Below are 19,665 nucleotides of genomic sequence, written 5' to 3'. Positions count from 1 at the left end.
AACTCAAAAGGGAACAGTAAGTTTTGAAACTCAAGAGGATGCCAAGTTTTGTGTGAAATGTTAGTTGTGTTAACAATCGACCAACCATTAGACAACAGCCAATGTGGATGTAGCATTTGTAGTTTACATCACTGTAGGCCCAAAACGGTCATTTTAGGTATAACTGAACTTTAAGTGGGAAATCTGTGAAAAACTGTAACTATATAGTTAACTAAGTAACTTAGCCATTAGCTGGAAGTCTTAATTGTGTATTTTACCAGTATTTCCTGCCTTTTTATATACATTACCAGCTTTATATTGTTCAGTTGGCCTTACGCTTTTTTTCGTTTGTTTTGGAGTAAATGTAACTAGGTTTTTTCTTTTTCAGCCCACTTTATGTAAAGCCTCCTTTTCGCATAATAACTTGGCTTTGCAATCACCAATCAAGGGGAAAAAAAGAGTCTGTTGAGTCACAGAGTATGTAAAAAAAAATTGAAGAGTCAATCTTTCATAAATATGTTGACAGTGCAAATCAATAACACCACAGAAGTTGTAGCTGTGGCTGAAAAAAAATCCATCCTAGTGGGAAAGCTCAAATGACAATAATACATTCACAGCAAAAATGCAAAATACTGGCACAGCACTAACAACATGGTAGGGCTTTTTCACCACCACTAACTGCTTATAATGAGTAGCATGCTAGTTTCCAAACTGCTCAGCCCTCCCTTCAAGACCCATCATCCCATAAAAACCCTCACCACTACTACTTTGTTGGTTCAGCTACACCCATACTTGAAAACACACACCCTATAGAGTGACGGAAACAGGGCAGATGGAAAACACAAAGGCATAAAAATAATGTACCGTAGGTGTCAGAGGGTGTCTGGTTGCCTGTCTACAGGCCAACAACAACCTCTCTAAAGTCTTTTTTAACAATGTACTACCTTTAAATCAAAGCTTGCCAAACTATAGAGTAAAACAAAGGAAAACAAATTATGGAAATATTTTGCCAGCTCTGGAGGATCTTATAAATAAACCAGATCTTGGTGACTTGCTTGATGTCACATAGTACTAAGGTGTGGCATGGTGTCTCAGGAATAATTTAGTAGGGCTGCAGTTCTTGGAGATAGAAAAAGATAATTAAAAAAAACTTGATAGACATTGTAAACTTCAGTGCTTGAGGATTTTAATCTTGATTTCGTAGAATAATTTTTAAGACAAAATAAGGTGCTGTCAATACTGAAATGTTTAAATGGTTTACTGTGCTGAAATTGTGCAGATTATCTGGGTATTATGAGCCAGAGGCAATGTGTGCATGCAAAGAAGCTTGTATTGTATGTATTTGTATAAAGTACCCTGTTTTAGATTCGTGATTAAGAGAATACTCCATAACAGGTGAGCTGCAACCCCATGCTGAATATAGGGCATGTATTTAGTGTTCATTCTCTATGCTGCTTTTTGTAGAATTTGCTCATTTGCAAGGCTGCATATCATGTCCAGATGTTCTTTCTGAAATATAAACCTAAGTAATATGCGAATGTAAATGGTTTTAGTACCAGGGACAGCACCAGATGCAAGGACTGAGCATCATCTTCTCAGTCTTGTTCAGTTATAGTTGAGAATACTAAGAATAATGTGCACGGTGTTTCCCATGTGACTGTGAAGGGTCAACACCCACCCACACACACACCCACCAACCCACTCACCACCACCTCAACCACCCACACCCCCCAACGCACACCCCTAACTACCACCACCACGGACACTTTTTCTTTCTTCTCCCTGTTCAACGGGAGTATCGCTACAGGGAGCGGGAGTGAGCAAGGTACGGACGGCCCTTCGGATGCTCGGCCGCGGGGGTAGAAGAAACGGCTGCGGATACCTGCCTCAAAACGGGCTCTTCTCGTCGCCCCTTTTCTTCTTACTCGCTGAACGTTTTGAATGAAGGCTAGATAGAAAAGGAAAAAAATCTGGTACGGTTTTGCAACGCGCTGCACCAGAAGCAGCGCGGAGGAAAATATATTAACTGAAGATGCGGATTTAACGGAGATACGTTATGAGAGTCACCTGGGATTTTTGAACGTTAAAATTCGAATTAGCTCAGGCGCACGCGTCGTTAGCAACGGAAGATCTCTTTCATGTCTGGTGAAGTATCTCACATAATAGCGACGCGGTAGTGGTGAAAAACGACAGCGTCTGATACAGAAGACGAAATAAGAGGTAAGCGCGAATTTTCTGTTTTCTTTTTCTTTCCCCGCCATCAGCAGGCTACCCACTAATAACTAAGCTAATGAGAGGGGGGATCTGTGATATTCAGGTGACTGCTGTTAGCATACCACTGCTATTAGCTGTCCAAGCAAGCAGATAACGTTATTGTAAAACAGCTAGTGCCATTTTTGAAAGTCTGAAAGAGATGCTGCTTAAAATAAGCCTATATGTAATTCTGTATTGTTAGCTGCCTGGGGGAGAAGTGTATCTGACTGCAGTGCCTTATGTTAGTTATTGAGAACCATCTCTGTATGTCTGTCTCTTCTTGCCTTTGTTTGAATCGATGTCAAACGTAGCCACATTTCATCTTCATGTTCTATAACGAGCAGCCTGTGGATCATCGATTCATCATCTGGTGTTGAACCAAACAAGCCTTGTTTCCTGCCTGCTAGTCAGCCTAGAATTTGTATCCTCTTACCCAGATGTGATGTAGTGCTGGTATTTTAAAAGCATGGACCTGCATTTTATTTGTCTCTCGACATTGTGGGCTGTGTGGTTATGTTATGATAGGACCGAGATTTATTCTGCGTGCCTGGCCTAGACTGTGAGTCATACCAAGGATGCATCAGGTTAAAAAAGTGTTAAAACCTGCACAAAACTAAGGCTAGTAAACAACTTGTTTTGAAACGCAGATATTGGGTTGCCAAAAGCTAGTTTTTTAATCTTTTGCTGACAATTGCAAGCCACGTGTGAAAGCTCTTGGAAAGAAATGACCCAGAAACATCAGCCCATTGTTAATTGGTAATCTGACTGAAAAGCAAAAACACATGGGCGTGCATATTAATGAGTTTATCTTCTGAATCATCATTCTTGATGTGCTATTTGATATGTGATGTTTTGCATACAGTGTATTGCAGGTGTCTTGAATAGCTGAGACCAACTAATTTTGAGAGGAATTAAGTTAGAGTTTGTGTGTATTTTTGCTGTTTTTCTCAGCAGTGGAAGAGAGCTGAAAGATAGGACACTGTAGGATACAGGAGCTAAGCAGGAGCCTTGTGAACCCCATTGGATTTTGCAAGCTAGAGTGTCCCTCTCACATGCAAAGGTCTGACTTGTGTCACAAGCAAACCTTGGCCACATTAAACAACCACATTTTGGTACATCATCTAACCACCACTATCTTTTGTCAGCACTGTTTTGTGAAAATAAATGGTCTCGCCATAAAATGCTGTCCATTACCATCCCATATGTCAGCTGTGCCCAATATAACACATGGCAGGTTGTCAGCCTGCTTTATATTCAGTGACTGATTTACACATTGATTGCCACCTGATGCAAGAAATTGTAGCCATTTAGGAGATGAGATGGAGAAAGGGGGTTTTTCTGTTGGACTTAAGATGCTTCCTCCTTCCCCTTTGCTTGCCTTGTGTTTCTGGAAAGGTTACTGGGTCGCATGGAAACCTAAAGCATAAAGATGATTTGGTCACATGAATTACTTGGCAATTTAGCATTTCTACTTCCATGCTTCTAAATAATTACCACTTCCCTTTATTTTTTCAGCACAGTTAGCACCCTGCTTCCATCCTAATTTTGTTTTCTACATCCCAGGTTTTAGAAAAGGAACATTTTTTGTTATGTTTAGGTTATGAGTTATGCAGATACCAACCCAAATCCTCAGAACTTTACATGAAATGCAAGTTAGATTGAATAGAAAAAATAAATAAAGAAAAACAAAGCAACTAGAGTTGCAAAAAAAAACCTGGCAGCCCTTGCCACATTCAAAGACAAGTTTCTTTCTTGAAAGGCATTGTATATTAAACCTTTGGGTCAGCTCCTTCTATGGATTAAGTAATACAGAGCTTTGATGATTATGATAAGTGAAGTTTTGCTTTTGAAAAATATTTTTTAAACTAAAACAAAAATGATTCCTTTTATTGGCTTCCATGTTTTAGTGAGTTCTGCAGGGTACCACCAGAGGGCGACATGATGGCTTTTCTTCTGGTCTTGTTGAAATGATGCTCATGGAGCATTGTCTGCAGGCCACATGCTAAATAATTAACAACGTCCCTTTGGAGCTGTCACTGAAATCTAGCCGTAAAAGCCTGCTGTGATATGACTTAACTCTAAATGTGACAATAACACTGTGTAATTGTGCATTAAACTAGCTGTGTTCTCAGAATAATTTAAAGGCCATGAGACGTTTCTTTGTCTTGGCAGGTGAGATGGACAATTCCCCCCCATGGCCCACCCCCACTATTATAGCTTCACAAGAAGAGTACTTACTGCATGATGGGTGTCTTTGAGAAATCTCAATATAATTCAACAAAATCCCTCTTCATTCGACTTTATCTGATGTGTGGTTTTTAAATCACAAAATCCTGGTGGGATTGTACCACGTTAGTGTGTTCTGAGCTGCAGGGTGAAATAAATGTAAAGGCTTTTGATGGAGTGACAGACTGGCTGTGATGATGGATGGATGAGACATGGCTGTTGGCTGGCGAGATGAACAGCATTCAACAATAGACTGGGACTGTGAATGTGGGCCCCCCATAGTGCTGATTCTCAAAATCCCTCTCGAACAAGCTTTTTTTCAGTTCCTGCCATTCACACATCTATTGTAATGCAGTGAACCGTGACATCAACTCAGCCTTGTGTAACTAGTGCTGCTTTCTGATGTGCAGTTTTTTTATGCATCACTACAGGTTTTTAATCTGTATTGTAAAAAAATCTGTTACTTTTCGCTGCTAGTTTGTCTTTCAGTGATAATTAGAGAGGGATGGTACAGGTTTCTTTTAGATGAAAATTATAAAAAATCTGCTCCTGGAAGCCAATACTGATGAGATAACTCACTTATTTCATTTTATTTATTTATTTTTTTAAACATTTTTTTCTTTAGCTTAGGATGTGTTTTTGGCAAACCTGATGATAAAAAGATCTCGTGATCAAAGATGTAAGCCATACTTTTTAATTCTTGGTATAATCAATTCTGTTGACATTTAAAGATGAAAGAAAGGCTCTGACTCCTCAATTTTCATTATTTATTAGTTCAAGATATATAAAACTAAACTGTGCAGCCATGAGTTTATCCTGTGCAGGTGGGGATCTTCTGCAAAGCAGCAGCTACTATGAATAATGCTCCAAATAGGGATGCACGATATTGGATTTTTGACGATATCCGTTATGCCAATATATCGAAACCCCTTTTGGCCGATACCGATACCAATACCAATACCAATACCGATAATCACAAGTTTGTTTGTTTTTTTCACAGTAAAGAAAGCTAAGTCTATCCTGTACTGGAATTTATATGTTACTCTTATTGTGACGGTCTTATTTGTTTAAGAAACACACATAAAACAAGACAAAAAACATTTGATTTTACCATAAACGAGAAATGTATTATTTTTTCAAACTCAAGACATTCAGTATTGAAATACAGAAAAATAATTTCTTTAGATCACATGAATTTTAAATGTACAATGCATTTTTAAGCATTTCAGATGGAAAATAATAATAATCCTTACTGAATAGCACCTTATCGGCTGTGCCTATCAGCAGAAATTTTCATATCTGCCGATGCCGATAGACGTGTTTCTAAGCTTTTACCAGCCGATACCGATACTGTGCCGATAATATCGTGCATCCCTAGCTCCAAACACTATCAGCTACCAAAATCCTTGGTTGTGTTTTATAGAGGGGGGGGGGTCTTAAAATGCCTACTCTGGGTTGCTTCAGGTAAACTCTAGTTCTTCAATATGATTATCATTTTTTAGTTAACTCAAAAGATTTCTTGTGTTAAAACTCAAGTACTCATGTCTGCAGAATACTTGCGTCACATATTTTGCAAGTTAAAACTGTGTTATCCTCCTCTAAGATAGTGAAAAAATACAGGGTGATGTAAGTGTAACTTTCTTGTCAGCTTGTAGCTGGCGGGGATGTTCTTCCTCTCTGTATCTTCAGGCAGATCCCATACTGGCACCTACTATTTTGGAAAACGTAGGCTTGACAAGTTAATTTGGGCAACTTTTATTGATGGATTGCCAGATAAACTGGTACTATTATTATAATAAAATATAACCTTTATCCAACCTCTAACCTATCTTATGGATATATATCATGCATCTTTGACCATGATTGAACCTCAACACAATCAAAAGTAGATGAAAGTTGGTTTATCAATCCAAAGCCAAAATAATGAGTTACAATGACACATCATGTAGCTCTCATTTTTAACTGTACCAGATACATAAGAAGTGTTCACTCATTAGGCCACTTCAGTTTATCTTCAGAATCCTCAAAACTGGGTCATGAGCATAAATATTACAGCATCTCTTCAACAAAGTGATGCTGAAACACATTTTTTTTGGTGTGACATATGATTTATTTCATCTCAAAACCATCAGAGACCAATTAAACTGAAGATCTGTCCCAAAGAAGCGTCATCTGCGTAGAATATGCACCCATTTTTGTGAGTTGTGTCATTAAAATAAATAGAAAATTATCTTGTATCAATAACTAACCAAAAGCCGATTAGTAATGTGGATAGAATGGAGTTTTAGTGCTTTGATTGCATTTACAGTCAATGGAATAAACATGTTCAGTATGCAGTTTTCTTTCCACACTACAAGCCTTGATTTGCTTTGTCCTCATCAGTATTTAAAAAAAAAACTTTTGTTGTTGTTTTTGTAACAACATGCACTGACTTTAAATTGCACTCCTCTTTGTCTTTACTTAAGAAATGATCCTCAGGTTACATCTTAGGTTTCAGGCCACTCTAAGTCTGATGCTTATATTTCACTCATACAATAATGAGTATGCTAATATTTCAGCGTAATGCTTAATGGTTCATAAAGGGGACAGGCGACTCATCCACTCAGTTTTTTGATTATAGAAAGGAAGAAGAGCAGAAAGAAAGTGTTGGGCTGCAGGGCAAAGCAACACAATCCAGAAAATGTGATGGATTTCGCAGGCGTTTTGTATTTTTTATTTATGGCACTGCATGTTCTACAAATGCCATATTTACAGAATTTTCTGTTATAGGAAAAAAAGATCAGATCACTTAAAGGTTTTTATTAAGTGTAGTGCCTCTTGTGTGGGCAGTCTCTTTATGCAGGGGCAGAAACAGGGAGCAGTTGTTGCACATGTGCACCACAGGCCTACAGTGTTGCCACCCCCACAGGAATCTGACAGTGTAAAATCTCTGCCAATTCAACACAGAGCTATGTTCAGCAAGTCTAACAATTCTGATATCGATCTCTGCAATATTTTGACTCCTAAAAAGGGAAATGTATGCTTTTAATTGGAGTCTGACTGATATCAGGGCTAAACTAGCACAAAAATGGAAAAATGAGAAGTGATGATTGCTCACCTATCAGCCCACAAAATCAGCAAGTATGAAGATTCACCTTTTTGTAATTGGGGTTTGCAGTGAGATGACTTTGCTGAGATTTTCCAAAGGCTGTTATCAGTAACAGAATAACACTCCGTGAGTCAAACTTTGCGATGGCATTTCTGAATTAACTCAAGAATTGTTTTCTGCTTGAAGAAAGATTTCATAGAACCAACCAGAAAACTGTGAGTAAGCTGGAGCAGGGTTACCTGTCTCCCAAACGCAAGGTTGGTAGTTTGATCCCAGGTCCTGTTGCCCATAATCTGAAGTGTCTTTTATATTTTGTACAGCAGCCCCTGCCATCAGTTTGTTGTGAACTAATACATTTTACATGTAATGCGCATTACTATGCTGATATGGGTCCACCCAACCAGTTAATTATTAAGACTCTTAGATGAACTCAAGACAACAAAATGCAATAGGAATTGGTCATTTTTGAGCCTTAAGTTATAAATCTTTTCTTTTTGCAGGATGGACTGCCTTGTAAGTACTTTCAAGACTCATAACTTAGCAGAATTCAGTGGTCGAAGCAGGTTTTTTCAGTCACTGGTCCATGAGGGCAGACCAGCAAGGATGCTGACACTGCTAACTCTTGCACTTGGGCTCGTGAGGTTTAAAATGGACAGAACCAATCCACGGTAGATTAGCCTGATCTGCATGAATATTTCATTCAGTGATGTTTTTAATTTGGGTTTTTGGCTGCTCAGGGGATTGATGCCGCCACTGACTTCCAGCCAAGTGCACTTCAAAGCTCAGACTGAGCTCAGAATTCATTCAGACACAGACCCGGGATTAGCAGCAGCTACTACAACTTTGCTTTACTTGTTTTGCCTGGCATGCAGTGGACACTCTTTGGAAGGTTTAGGTCTTTATAGTACAATATTGTAGCTTGGCTGGAACTTTGTATATGAAGAATGATATAATAAAGCACAAGCTGATTTTTTTAACTGTCCTGTAAACCAGTAGTGTTTGTTTTTCTTTTATTTTCAGAGTAGTAGTAGTAGTTGCTACACATCATTCTAGGGGATACTTTAAGAATTGAGCAGTAAAAGTCTTACTCCCCCATCTTGTTTACTCATACATCTTATTGATCAGCATGTGCAGCTTGTCTCACCCAGAAGCTTCTGATGAGTCAAGGCTGCATTTCCTCATAGAAGGAGGAGGCTGTGTTTGCTTTTATGATTTGAAAAATTAGGAAAAAAGTAGCCTTGTACAACACAAGACATTCATTTTGCATTATTGTGCCGTGTGCAGAACTCATGCCAAAAACAAGCAAATTGTCCGTGTCTATGCGGCGTGCTGCCGCTTGAGTGTTTGATGAATGTGATGCTACAGGTCAACAAAGGACCTCTGCTGTCCTATTCAGCAGGGCATTCAGGCCAGGATCAGCGGCCTGTGGAGGGGCCTCTGATGCATATGTGCCTCTGGCTGCCTCATCCCTGCAAACAGGAAAGGCTTGACGGCTGGCCTCAGCTCTCTGCTGACTCCTCTATTGTATGGGGCCAGTTTTGCGAGGCAGGCTTTGTGCACTGCATTTTGGGATCGGCCTCTCCACCCTCCTGGCTCATCTGAATATCACAGGCAACGGGGCAACGCAGAGGTGCCGCCTCCGCTCCCACTCATTAAAATTTGTTCATTTGAAGCTCCTGGCTGCTTTACTGTCACAAAGATTTGTTTTCAGCCGAAATGTTAGAATAATGACTGTGTATTTTGAAGACCTTTATCAAACTGGGGCTTTTAGTTAGAGCTGTGTGGTAAGGCTGATAGCTCCTTTGTTTGGCAGACCTAGGAGTGTTTTTTTGTGTGTATACGTCTCTATCCTATTCCCTTGGTGCCCAGTGGCAGTGTGTCTGGCTAATGTGCACAGGCCTAATTCCCTGCAGGCAACTGATTGTGGGCTCTATTTTTCTCCTCCTCTCTCCCTGATTAATGGGTGCAGTGACAAACAGACCTGGCGGGTGAAGGGAAGCAGCACCAGGGAGGGGAGGGATGATGGTGAGGGGTGTGTTGGTGGCACTGCCTCTTGCTCTGCTTTCTTAGCCGGTGTTGTTCTGCTGTGAGCGATAGCCTGATGTGTGTCTGTGTGTGAAGCTGGGAATCAGCCCTGAGGCGTTCCCCATTGTCCGACTCTTCACTGTTCTTTGTCCCTCAGATGCACTTTGAGGGTGTATGTCCTCATGTACATATATCCTTTTCTATTTTAGAAACACATGATGCCTTGGCCTCAGCTTTCCATTTTGGGATATTTCATGATAGCATTGAAGACCTGCTGTCAGTGTACATGTGTGCACTTTGCCTGAGGTTTTTCATTGCTTAAAAAAAGCCCTGCTGCGTTTCCAATGATCACAAAAACAGATCTATTTTTATGTTTCTCTTGATAGACTTAGAGTTGAAATTTAAAGGCCATTATCATTTGAGGGATATGCAACAAATTTTAAATCTTTCATTACATTAACGTGCGTCCTATGTAACATTTAGTGGATTTGGCCTTGAGGGGATTTCCTTTCATGGGACCTCTTTTATGCCCCCCTTTATGTGGCACATCTGTCTGACTGACTGCCTGTCTGTGTCTCTGTCTGGTATGAGCTGCATTGTTGTAGCACAGTAGCTTTGGGGTTAACATCTGATGTCTCCAGAAGGTTTGTGTTTGGAAAAAGGAAAACAGGACTCAAAAGGCTCCTTTTGTGCTAGTTTTAGTTTTTTTTTCTGTTTCTTATTTTGTTCCTCTCTGGTCCAGAGGGAGATAATTTTACACTACTGTGGCCTAGCATGACTGTTGGTCTTGAGTTCTCCCGTTGTGTGTGCTGAAAGCTGATACACTTTATGGTTACATGCTGAGTGGGTGGATTTGCATGTGGGGCTGTCAGGCGCAGCACTAACATGTGTGAAAAAGGGTTGATGGTGGAGGTAAAAGGTGTAAAAGGTCAACTCGGCTTGCACATGCTGTCTCACTGTGATGTGTGTATTTGTGTGGATTAGACGATGAGTACAGTAGGCTGTATCATAGTAGGTCAGGGGATTGTTTGTCTGATCCATTGAGGTGCGATTAGCGCAGACACTGAGTTGACCCTCTTCCTACCAACGTTGAGGGGAGGATTGTCCTCGATTTGCCACATCCAGACTCTTGTGACCTCACTGGTTCTGCCCTCCCACAGATGAATTTTTATAGACTTCTTTGCAGAAAGGTCTTTCCCCAACAGTGTACTTTATTTGCCTCCATGCTGTGACTTTTTAATCATATAAGCTGCATGGAAATCTTACTGCTTAGCTCTTTGTCAGCAGCAGCAACCACAATAAGTCTCCTGGTGTAGGTTATATATTATATTATTTATTTTACCATAACCTGGAGTTGTTGAACTGAAGGATTGAGATCCAACAAAATTGATTACTGGGATCAATAGTGTGATTTTTGTACGTGAGATAAAACTCAGTCTGTAAATGAAGGACAGAAATATCACACTGTCTCCTTGGCACACAAACTCGGTGCTTTCAGGGTCTTAGCCGAGCACCGGGGTTCCACTCAGAGGGGAGGTGACAGGTTGGGGGGCAGTGTGGAGGCGTTGTTCTGCCTTCTTCTCTAATCCCTGCATTTAGTTTCTATTCCCAGCGACTTCTTAATCTGCTCCTAATAGGATTTGTGTAGCTTTTGTTTTATTTTTTTATTGCTAGAATGCGTGTGTGATGTGCTTGATAAAAGTAAAGTGAACTTGGGGGTCGGGATACAGCCATGGTTTGGTGGTTCAGAGGCAGGAGCCAAAAGTAATGCTTGTGTGTTTGACGTGATGGTCGAAAGCTAAATCATAGGATAAGAAGGACATTTCATTCCACTGTGGGAGAAAACCTTTCCCGTCCATTTACATAGTGTCCTAATGTTAGCGCTGCTGCTGTATTCTACAAAAGAAATGGCTTTCATGGCAAAATCTCATCCCTTGGGTCATTGCGGCCTAATGGATCTAAATTGCTGTCAACAAAATGCAAAGTGCAACTCTGGCCACAGACCTTATGAAGCATCTGATTTCCTTCTTTCATTTTTTTTCTTACTGTCCCTGAGCGCATTGTGACCCTGCTCTTGTAATGTGCAATGTAGTTAAATTTTAAAAACGTAATATATGTTTTTTACCAATCAATAGCTCCCTACAAAATAAACAACAAGATAAAAGTTTAGGGATGCACGATATTGGATTTTTGCCGATATCCGATATGCCGATATATCGAAACCCCTTTTTGGCCGATACCGATACTGATAATCACAAGTTTGTTTGTTTTTTTCACTGTAAAGAAAGCTAAGTCTATCCTGTACTGGAATTTATATGTTACTCTTATTGTGACTGTCTTATTTGTTTAAGAAACATTTTACCATAAATAAGAAATGTATTATTTTTTCAAACTCAAGACATTCAGTATTGAAATACTGAAAAATAATTTCTTTAGATCACATGAACTTTAAATGTACAATGCATTTTTAAACATAACCAAGTTGCATTTGATTATTTTAGAGCAACTGTAACAACCTGGTGACAGACACAGAGCTCTGCAGTGCAAATAAATGAAGTGCTACATTTTATTTAAGGAGCTTATTTTTCAGATGGAAAATAATAATAATCCTAACTGAATAGCACCTTATCTGCTGTGCATATCAGCAGAAATTTTCATATCTGCCAGTACCGATAAACGCGTTTTTAAGCTTTTATCAGCCGATACCGATATTGTGCCAATAATATCGTGCATCCCCATAAAAGTTAACAATGTGCTCAACATGTGTGGACTCCTTCCATCACCCTCTTTTACTATCCGCTGAATGGTGCTAGCTGGTGTCTGTCATTAACCCTTCAAGACCTGCAATTGTGCAAGTCTGCCAGGATATATTCTTACATTTCTATTTTCTGTAGTTCATTTTTTTGGGTATTTTAATTTTCTTTACACCAATATGACCATTATATCCCAAGTTATAATGATATGTATTAACATATGTCTTAGCCACTACAATAAATTGCTTTTTGTCACCCACTTGTTTCAAAATATAGAAATGGTATAGCTGTTGTAAATGCGAAAAGAAGCACAGGAAATTTATGTGAAGTCTGTGCAAGACTATGTACAAAACCATGGTCACCTGTAAAAAGTGCATTTGAAAATTAAAGAAAATCAAAATCATTATCTGAAACCAGAGTAGAGGACCACAAATGACAAAAAGCCATCATGTTGTAACATAGGAAGTGAGGTAAATACCTGTCGTCTCATTTCTTGTAATGTGCACTTTATTGTGTATTTTCACAAACTCATCACTGCAACGAAAAAGTGCTCTGGGACATGGTGAAAGTGTGAAATGTCTGGTTAACTCCCCAGATTTTGCACGCAAAAAGAATGATCAACCTTTCTTATCTGTTTTTTTTAGGTGCTACACTGGGCGCTATAGGGTTAACTGCATCACTTAGTATAAAAACATATGTTTTGGCTCATCTTGACTAAACACTGAAATAGTCATTTAAAGTATTGGCTCTGGTAACTGTCTGTTATTGATCTGCAGGTTTGGCTTAGGAGTTCACTAACATAGCTTACCATGAGTGATCCAAGTGTTGCTCAATCGCACCTCAAGGAAGAGAACAGAGAGTGAATACATGAATCCCTCATTAGCGTGCAATGTGTTGCTTTGCTGGCCTACTTAATCTCTCCAGAGAACCACCTCATTTGTTGCCTGGAATCTCTCTCTTCCATCCTCACACTTTAGTGCAAAATCATTTGACACAGACTGAAGTGAATCCACCACGCCAGATATCATAGAGTTATTACATAACCAAAATATAACCACTGCAGTTTTTTTTGTGTGCGAATTAAATGATCAGAACAATCTGATAACACGACAAACACCACCTTCCTCTCTCTGTATATTTGTTATCTCTACAGCAGGCACAGCTACTAGACACAACAAAAGATAAACTCTAAGGTATTAGCAAACTGACTATTCAGCCTCATCTATAAATCCGTTCCACAAATGGCCTCAGTTAGTTAATGGGTCTGTCTAGTGTGGGGGACGGGAGGGGGACTTAATCCTGATGTAGATCCCCTATTGGGTGTCAGTGTCTCATACTAAGACATGATCTGTCTGGTGACTTGCAGTTATTGTTCTTTTTTTTAAAAACAATGGGATCACACTTCTGGCTCAACATAAATCTGTCTTTACGATAACTAACAACCAACCCTCTCTGAGGAGGGGTATGATTGACCTCCTTGTTTATGAGATATTGATTATTGCTATATGAGGATACCCTTGTTGTGCCAAAGCTTGCTTCACATGCTGTTTATAACTGGATGCTGACGTAGAACATATAGCAGGAGTGGAGGGGTTTTGTATGGCTAACAGTGAGTAGAAGGGCAGGGACTGAAAATATAAACAGAGCCTCTTCCGTGGAAGCCATGGAGCCATATTTCATGAACTAGTTACCATACTGTTTGGATATGCAAAAAGAGGCTGGCTGAGTTGACCAGTTAACTTCATGCTAAGTAGGCTCTGACTGGCACTTTGTGTGTATGTGAGGTTTTGTGCAAGTCCAAACCTAATCATCCAAGATTGAAGTTTTTCATGCCATTGACAGAAATATCGGCACTCTGGTTGAAATGAGATTACTGTAGTTGCTCTGGCTTACAGGAGAAGCTTAATTCAATTATTTCTTTGCTAACTCAACGTCATCATGGCAGTTGCAGAACTTATCTCAAAGTTTTTATCTCATTACCCTCTCTGGCGGTTGTACAGTCCAAGCTACTATTTGCATGACTGTCATTTGATAAAATAAAACTTGAGTGCAGCTGTGAGGCAGTGAGTGGAGTGTGGCTGATGGATGTTGCACTGAATCATCTGAGCCCTGATGAAATAGAAACAGACGCTCAGCTCCTAAACTTCTTACAATCCTAGCCTTTGTAAACATTTCAGTGGTCAGTCTTGTGAAGCCTCTGGTATTACTCAGTGTCCTTCTTTTTAAATGCAGTGACTTTAGATAATTTTCTGACTCTTTGTTTGCATTGCAGGTTGAATGTGTTTTCCTGAGTAGCCTTGACACCATGAGCACCATCTCACCAACGGACTTCGACAGCTTGGAGATCCAGCAGCAGTACAATGACATTAACAACCGCTGGGACCTGGCAGCAGAGACTGACTGGGACAATGAGAACAGTTCTGCACGCCTCTTTGAGCGCTCACGCATCAAGGCTCTCGCAGGTATGCTACACTTACAGGCTCCTAAAGTTTATGTGATTGCAGTCTGTCATCATGCAGCTGTCTGGTCTGTATGTGTGATGATGTACTCTGAAAAAGTAATTTTCAAGTTTAAAAACAAAAACAAAAAAACCCACCTGGTAGGAGTTGGCTCGTGGACAGAAAAAGATCATCATATCAAGATTAACTTTTTAAGTGTTTTTGATAAATTAAGTCATGTGTGACTTTGTGTAAAAACATATTTTAGCTTATTTTTTCTGAGTCACATACCATCACACTCTTGTGTCAAGCCTTTTCTTTAGAAATTCTTCTGTGACTGTCTGCCTTCTTGGGCTTGTAATGTAACACAGCAGTGTTTGACAGTGTGTTTCTCAGAGGTTTGACAGATCAGTCTATTTTTATGGCTGGGTAACCAGAAGATGCTGTCCATTGTGATGAACATTCTTAGTCTCTCTGCCTTGTGGTACTGGCCAGATAGAACAGATAGTGAAAAACTCAGAGGATGTGTAGCAAACTGATGCTATAACACACTGTTTTAATAATATGATAATTTTCTTATCTGTGATGATGGACCACTAAGATAAACCATTTTCAAGCAGAGAGGTCAAGTTTTATTAATCAACTGATTTCTCTTTGGTACCATCAGAGTCTATACTGCATTGACTAAACCTGTTTATCAGCACTGCTTTAGAAGAAATATAGGCTAAAACATTTTTGAGTAACAGATAACATGAAAAGAGAAATTACAGATGAATTGCCAGTTGCTCAAATCAAACAGGGCCTTTCGGACTGAGGTACCCACTATTTTTTCCTGTCCCTAAAGGCAAAACTCACTTTTTATAGGGCAAGACAAAAATACTCCCAAAATGAGGACAAAGGCAGACGGCTGTGGAGTCAATTCACCAAAGAGCATGAAGCAGTGATTGAATGAGGTGATGAGACTAGACTTTAGGGTTATACGAGGGAAAATTTTCCATTAGTACATCACCACTCACTCATAAACCAAGCATCAAAATTTTCCTTATTCATCCTCAATACCAGTTATGGAATGATTGTTTTTTTTTTTCAAATAGAACTATCCCAGAATTTAATAAAGTGTATACAGATAGACTTTTTTTTTCCTCATTTATGCTCTAACAGTACTCTACATACAACAGTTTAACTGAAACTAACCTTTTTGTAATTGGATGCTCTTGTCTGTTTCTGGCTTTGTTCCTCACCTACACCTGGCATCCACCTTTCTAAGCTGTGCATGTCTGCTTATTAATCCTTTAGGAGTTTTTTTAATGTCTGTGTGAAAGCAACTCTGCCTTTGTGATTTTACATTCTGCAGATAGAATTTCTACTTTTGAAAGTCAAAATAGGTTGCAGTATCATAGAGAACCCAGCAGGGGGGAGCAACAGGCAGACAGGCACACACAGACATTCACACACTAGCAGCAGAAATACCATGCTCTGTTGATCCTGAGCACCACTGTAGTCAAAGTACTCCTGAAAGATAAACCACATTTCACTTACAAATACAGCATGATTCATTTCCTCATGCCAACATTGGACATATTTTGATGCTACCTGGTTCTACATGCAGTGTTCTGTATTTAAAGCTATTCTGTTTCTTCCTGTCGTGTAATTACGGTGGTGTGTGTGTACGTGCACTTCTGTGTGAATACCTGTGATACCATCTCTGTTTGACGAGTATGGGCTTGAAGTACACATTCTTTGACATGCTGGAGCACCCCCCCCTTCCAGGCACAGCTCCTGCCCACCTTTTACAACTAATCCCCACATGTCAAGACCTTCTGCATCCTGTAAGCTGCTGCTTACTTACGCTGCTCTCTCAATGAAACCGTCTGCTTTTTCTCTCTGTAATATGATCACTGTATTTCCTGCTTCACACCTCTTGCACTCATGTGATCTACAGGAATCACTTTACTCACCGTGTGACAGTATTGTTTGCCACAGAGAACACATAACACTGATTAAGATAATAGAAACTTGCGTGAATAGCCCCTGTATCTTCTCAGCTATACTGTGTGGGAAGCAAGCCAACTGTGCAAGTTTGCCCTATTAGAAGTAGTGCTCTGCTTTGCACTCAGTTACATGTATTGACAAGATTCTCCAGGAGAAAAGGGCAAAAAAAAAATCTGTTTTAACATTTCATGTCTTAAATACAGACATGAGAAAGTACGCAGAAGCAGGTGTGGTGAAATGTTGAACTTTTGCCCACATTTATAATACTGGCACTGGGATGAGTGATTGTATGACCCATAAGAATTCAACTCTGCTTGCTCCAGGAGGATTCCCTTCAGATCAGATACTTACCACCAGCATTTGGACTGTGGTCAGCCCTCATCAAGACCCACAGACAGGCTTGTACTGTAAGAGGCATAAAATTCATAGTCTCAGCAAAGTTGTCTGTGTTCATTCACCACACCAAACTATCATTAATTTTCATTAAACGTTGTTTCCACAAAGCAGTAGTTCCCTCCCCCACTTCCTTTGGCAGACTTCTCACAGTTTGTCTTATTTCACAAGATTTAGAAAATAACTTTTTCTGTTTATTTCATGTAAGTATCCAAATAACTGATGAGTTTTACAGGGAGTTAACTGTCCAGCTTGACAATTTAAGATGCATAAGCCAGACACAAACCTGCTATCGCATCTGCCCCTCATGTTAATTGGAAATGTAACGTTTGATATAACCCCAGTGGGATTTTAAATGGCCATTACTGAGATTTACCAGCTCCCTGCTCTTCATCCCTCCCTGCATGTGTCCAAACCATATCGTCTGTTCCTCAGAAGGAAGTGTTCGCTTTGGCTCTCATTAGTCCAGTAACCCCCCCTCCCTCATAAACACTCACTCGTAGAAAGCCTGGAGCATTTTTGTCCCCTAATGAGACCCATCCAGATGCTCCCTGCTCATCACGACAAACTCAGATCAAAAAAACCCACCCAGACCTTTTTACTGACACCCCTGACCAGACCAGACCAAAAAAATAAAAAAACACTCAGAAGACCTGTGACCTTAGCCCTCACTGTGTTTACAGTCTTGTGTAATAATTGCACACTCAGGCATTTGGTGTGTTATTTTCTTCTCTGCAGCATTTTGAAACATGTTAATAAGTTTCTTCTGCAAAAAGAAGTAAAGCTCTCACCCAGTTACTTGATTATTATTTAAGTATTCCATAATTTCCTTCAAATCCACAGAATCCCCTGATTGATATCTTGGTGTGTATCAAATACATTTCAGTGAAATATTTTTCAAAATATGTGCTATATAGGAAAGCCTTGAATTTCAGGTCCAAATTGGTAAACAATTTTGTGAATTAGATATTTTGTCATACATTTATCTTTCTGTCTAAAAGTTTTAATCTAATTATTTTCCAAAAACTCAAGACTTAAATACCAGTGTGCGAGATATGACTCAGTTTTCGTTCCTCTTCTTGTTAGACAAAACAGTAAGTCTACTACTGCAACTGTTTTCAGGTGATGACTTGCCTCTGCCCCCACTTTTTTAACCACCTGCTTATCAAACAGACTTACAACTTCACCATTTTAAATCTTGTTGAGGCAGGAAAAAGTGTGTTCTGCTTCTCAAACTGACTCAACAACTTCCTTCCTGTCTTAACGTCTTAGTGAAGGTAGACCTCGTGCCTCGTGAGCATAAAGAGAAAGTGATCAGATATTGTCTCAGAGAGAGTCATCGAAATCAGATGAAACTACGCAGAGAGAATACAGGCCAAGAGATGGGGCTGTCATGATATACCTTCTTGGCAGGCCACACCCGCTTCTCAGTGGAATTAAGGTGGAGCTGAATAATCTGCCTTGAGCTACACTGAGCAAAGAACTCCTAATGGTTAAGTCCACCTCTATACCTCCTCCCTCCTCTCATCCATCTACCATGTTTCTCCTTTGTGCTCCTCCCTCAAACACACCTTATGCAAATGGCTCTATGTTCAGACGGCACAGCAGGCTTTGTTTACACAGCTATCCGACCGCAGCCGGTTAGCCTTCTCTGCTGTGCTCAGCTCCACCAAATGCGTGTTCAGAGTTTGAAGTGAGGGCATAGCCAGTATTATGTTGCTAGAACTGCAAGGGAGTGCAACCAAAAGCTTTTACTTTGCGCCGTGGTGAGATTTTCACAGGAGGAGGTGAAAAAAGGGACATTTTGTTCTTTAGTTCTGTTTGAAATTACTTTTTTAAATCTTCTGCTCGGCCAGTCACTGCTGTGTTTTCATTGGACAAGGTGGGACATACAGTAGATGAAGAAAAGAACTGGCGCCAACATTACCAAGCCACAGAATTGAAGCAATAGAAGAGAAGGACAGACCAAAGCTTTTTGGAATTAAAGAACTTTTGTTTCCTGGATCTGCAGGGTCGCATAATTTTTGGTGGAAATTGTCGCTCTTGCTGTGCTATGCACACAACTTCCATTCAATCTGTGTCTGAGAGGAATATTTAGGAGAGATCCAGACAAAAGGCCATGGAGTTAGACCACAGGGACAGAGAGCCCTGCTTGTCCCCAGCAGCATTTGTTAACCAGGTGCAATATTCTAACATCCTGGAGGGAAGGTTTAAACAGCTGCAAGGTAAGAGTCAAAACAAGATGTTGATTTGGATGAAAATGAAAACTTTTGTTGTTTAAAGAGTGTAAAACAGTTTTTTAATGGTTTGTTTAGATTACGAAATACATTTGCAGTTAAAACTTTCACAGGTGAGTCTTTGATTCTTTCTGTAGCCCTGTTTTTGGCTCTTGGAATCAGCTCTATCAAAGGGTATTAATACTTGCATGGAGTGAGAGAAGTAATCCTTTACGATGAGTACTATGGAGAAAATATAAAGTAGAACTAGACCATCAGTTGATGCCCTAGTGGTCGTTTCA

At 39.8% G+C, this 19,665-nt stretch overlaps 1 protein-coding gene across 3 annotated transcripts in view; it reads left to right on the top strand.

The window, feature by feature from the left end:
* The first annotated feature begins 1,681 nt into the window (after positions 1-1,681).
* sptbn2 (spectrin, beta, non-erythrocytic 2) overlaps positions 1,682-19,665 on the top strand; it is a 50,566-nt gene continuing 32,582 nt past the window's right edge. For all 3 annotated transcript variants that reach the window (XM_074671865.1, XM_074671864.1, XM_074671863.1), the window contains exons 1-2: positions 1,682-2,199; positions 14,597-14,786. In XM_074671865.1, the coding sequence (XP_074527966.1) occupies positions 14,630-14,786 (157 nt within the window). In that variant the 5' untranslated portion in view covers positions 1,682-2,199; positions 14,597-14,629. The remainder of the gene's footprint in view (positions 2,200-14,596; positions 14,787-19,665) is intronic.

This window comes from Halichoeres trimaculatus, unplaced genomic scaffold, assembly GCF_033239565.1.
Source record: "Halichoeres trimaculatus isolate MK-OKI-2021-1 unplaced genomic scaffold, fHalTri1.1 fHalTri1_scaffold_6, whole genome shotgun sequence".
Classification (NCBI taxonomy): Eukaryota; Metazoa; Chordata; class Actinopteri; order Labriformes; family Labridae; genus Halichoeres; species Halichoeres trimaculatus.
The sequence above is the reverse complement of the archived record's forward strand: the minus strand, read 5'-3'. Positions and strand labels throughout refer to the sequence as shown.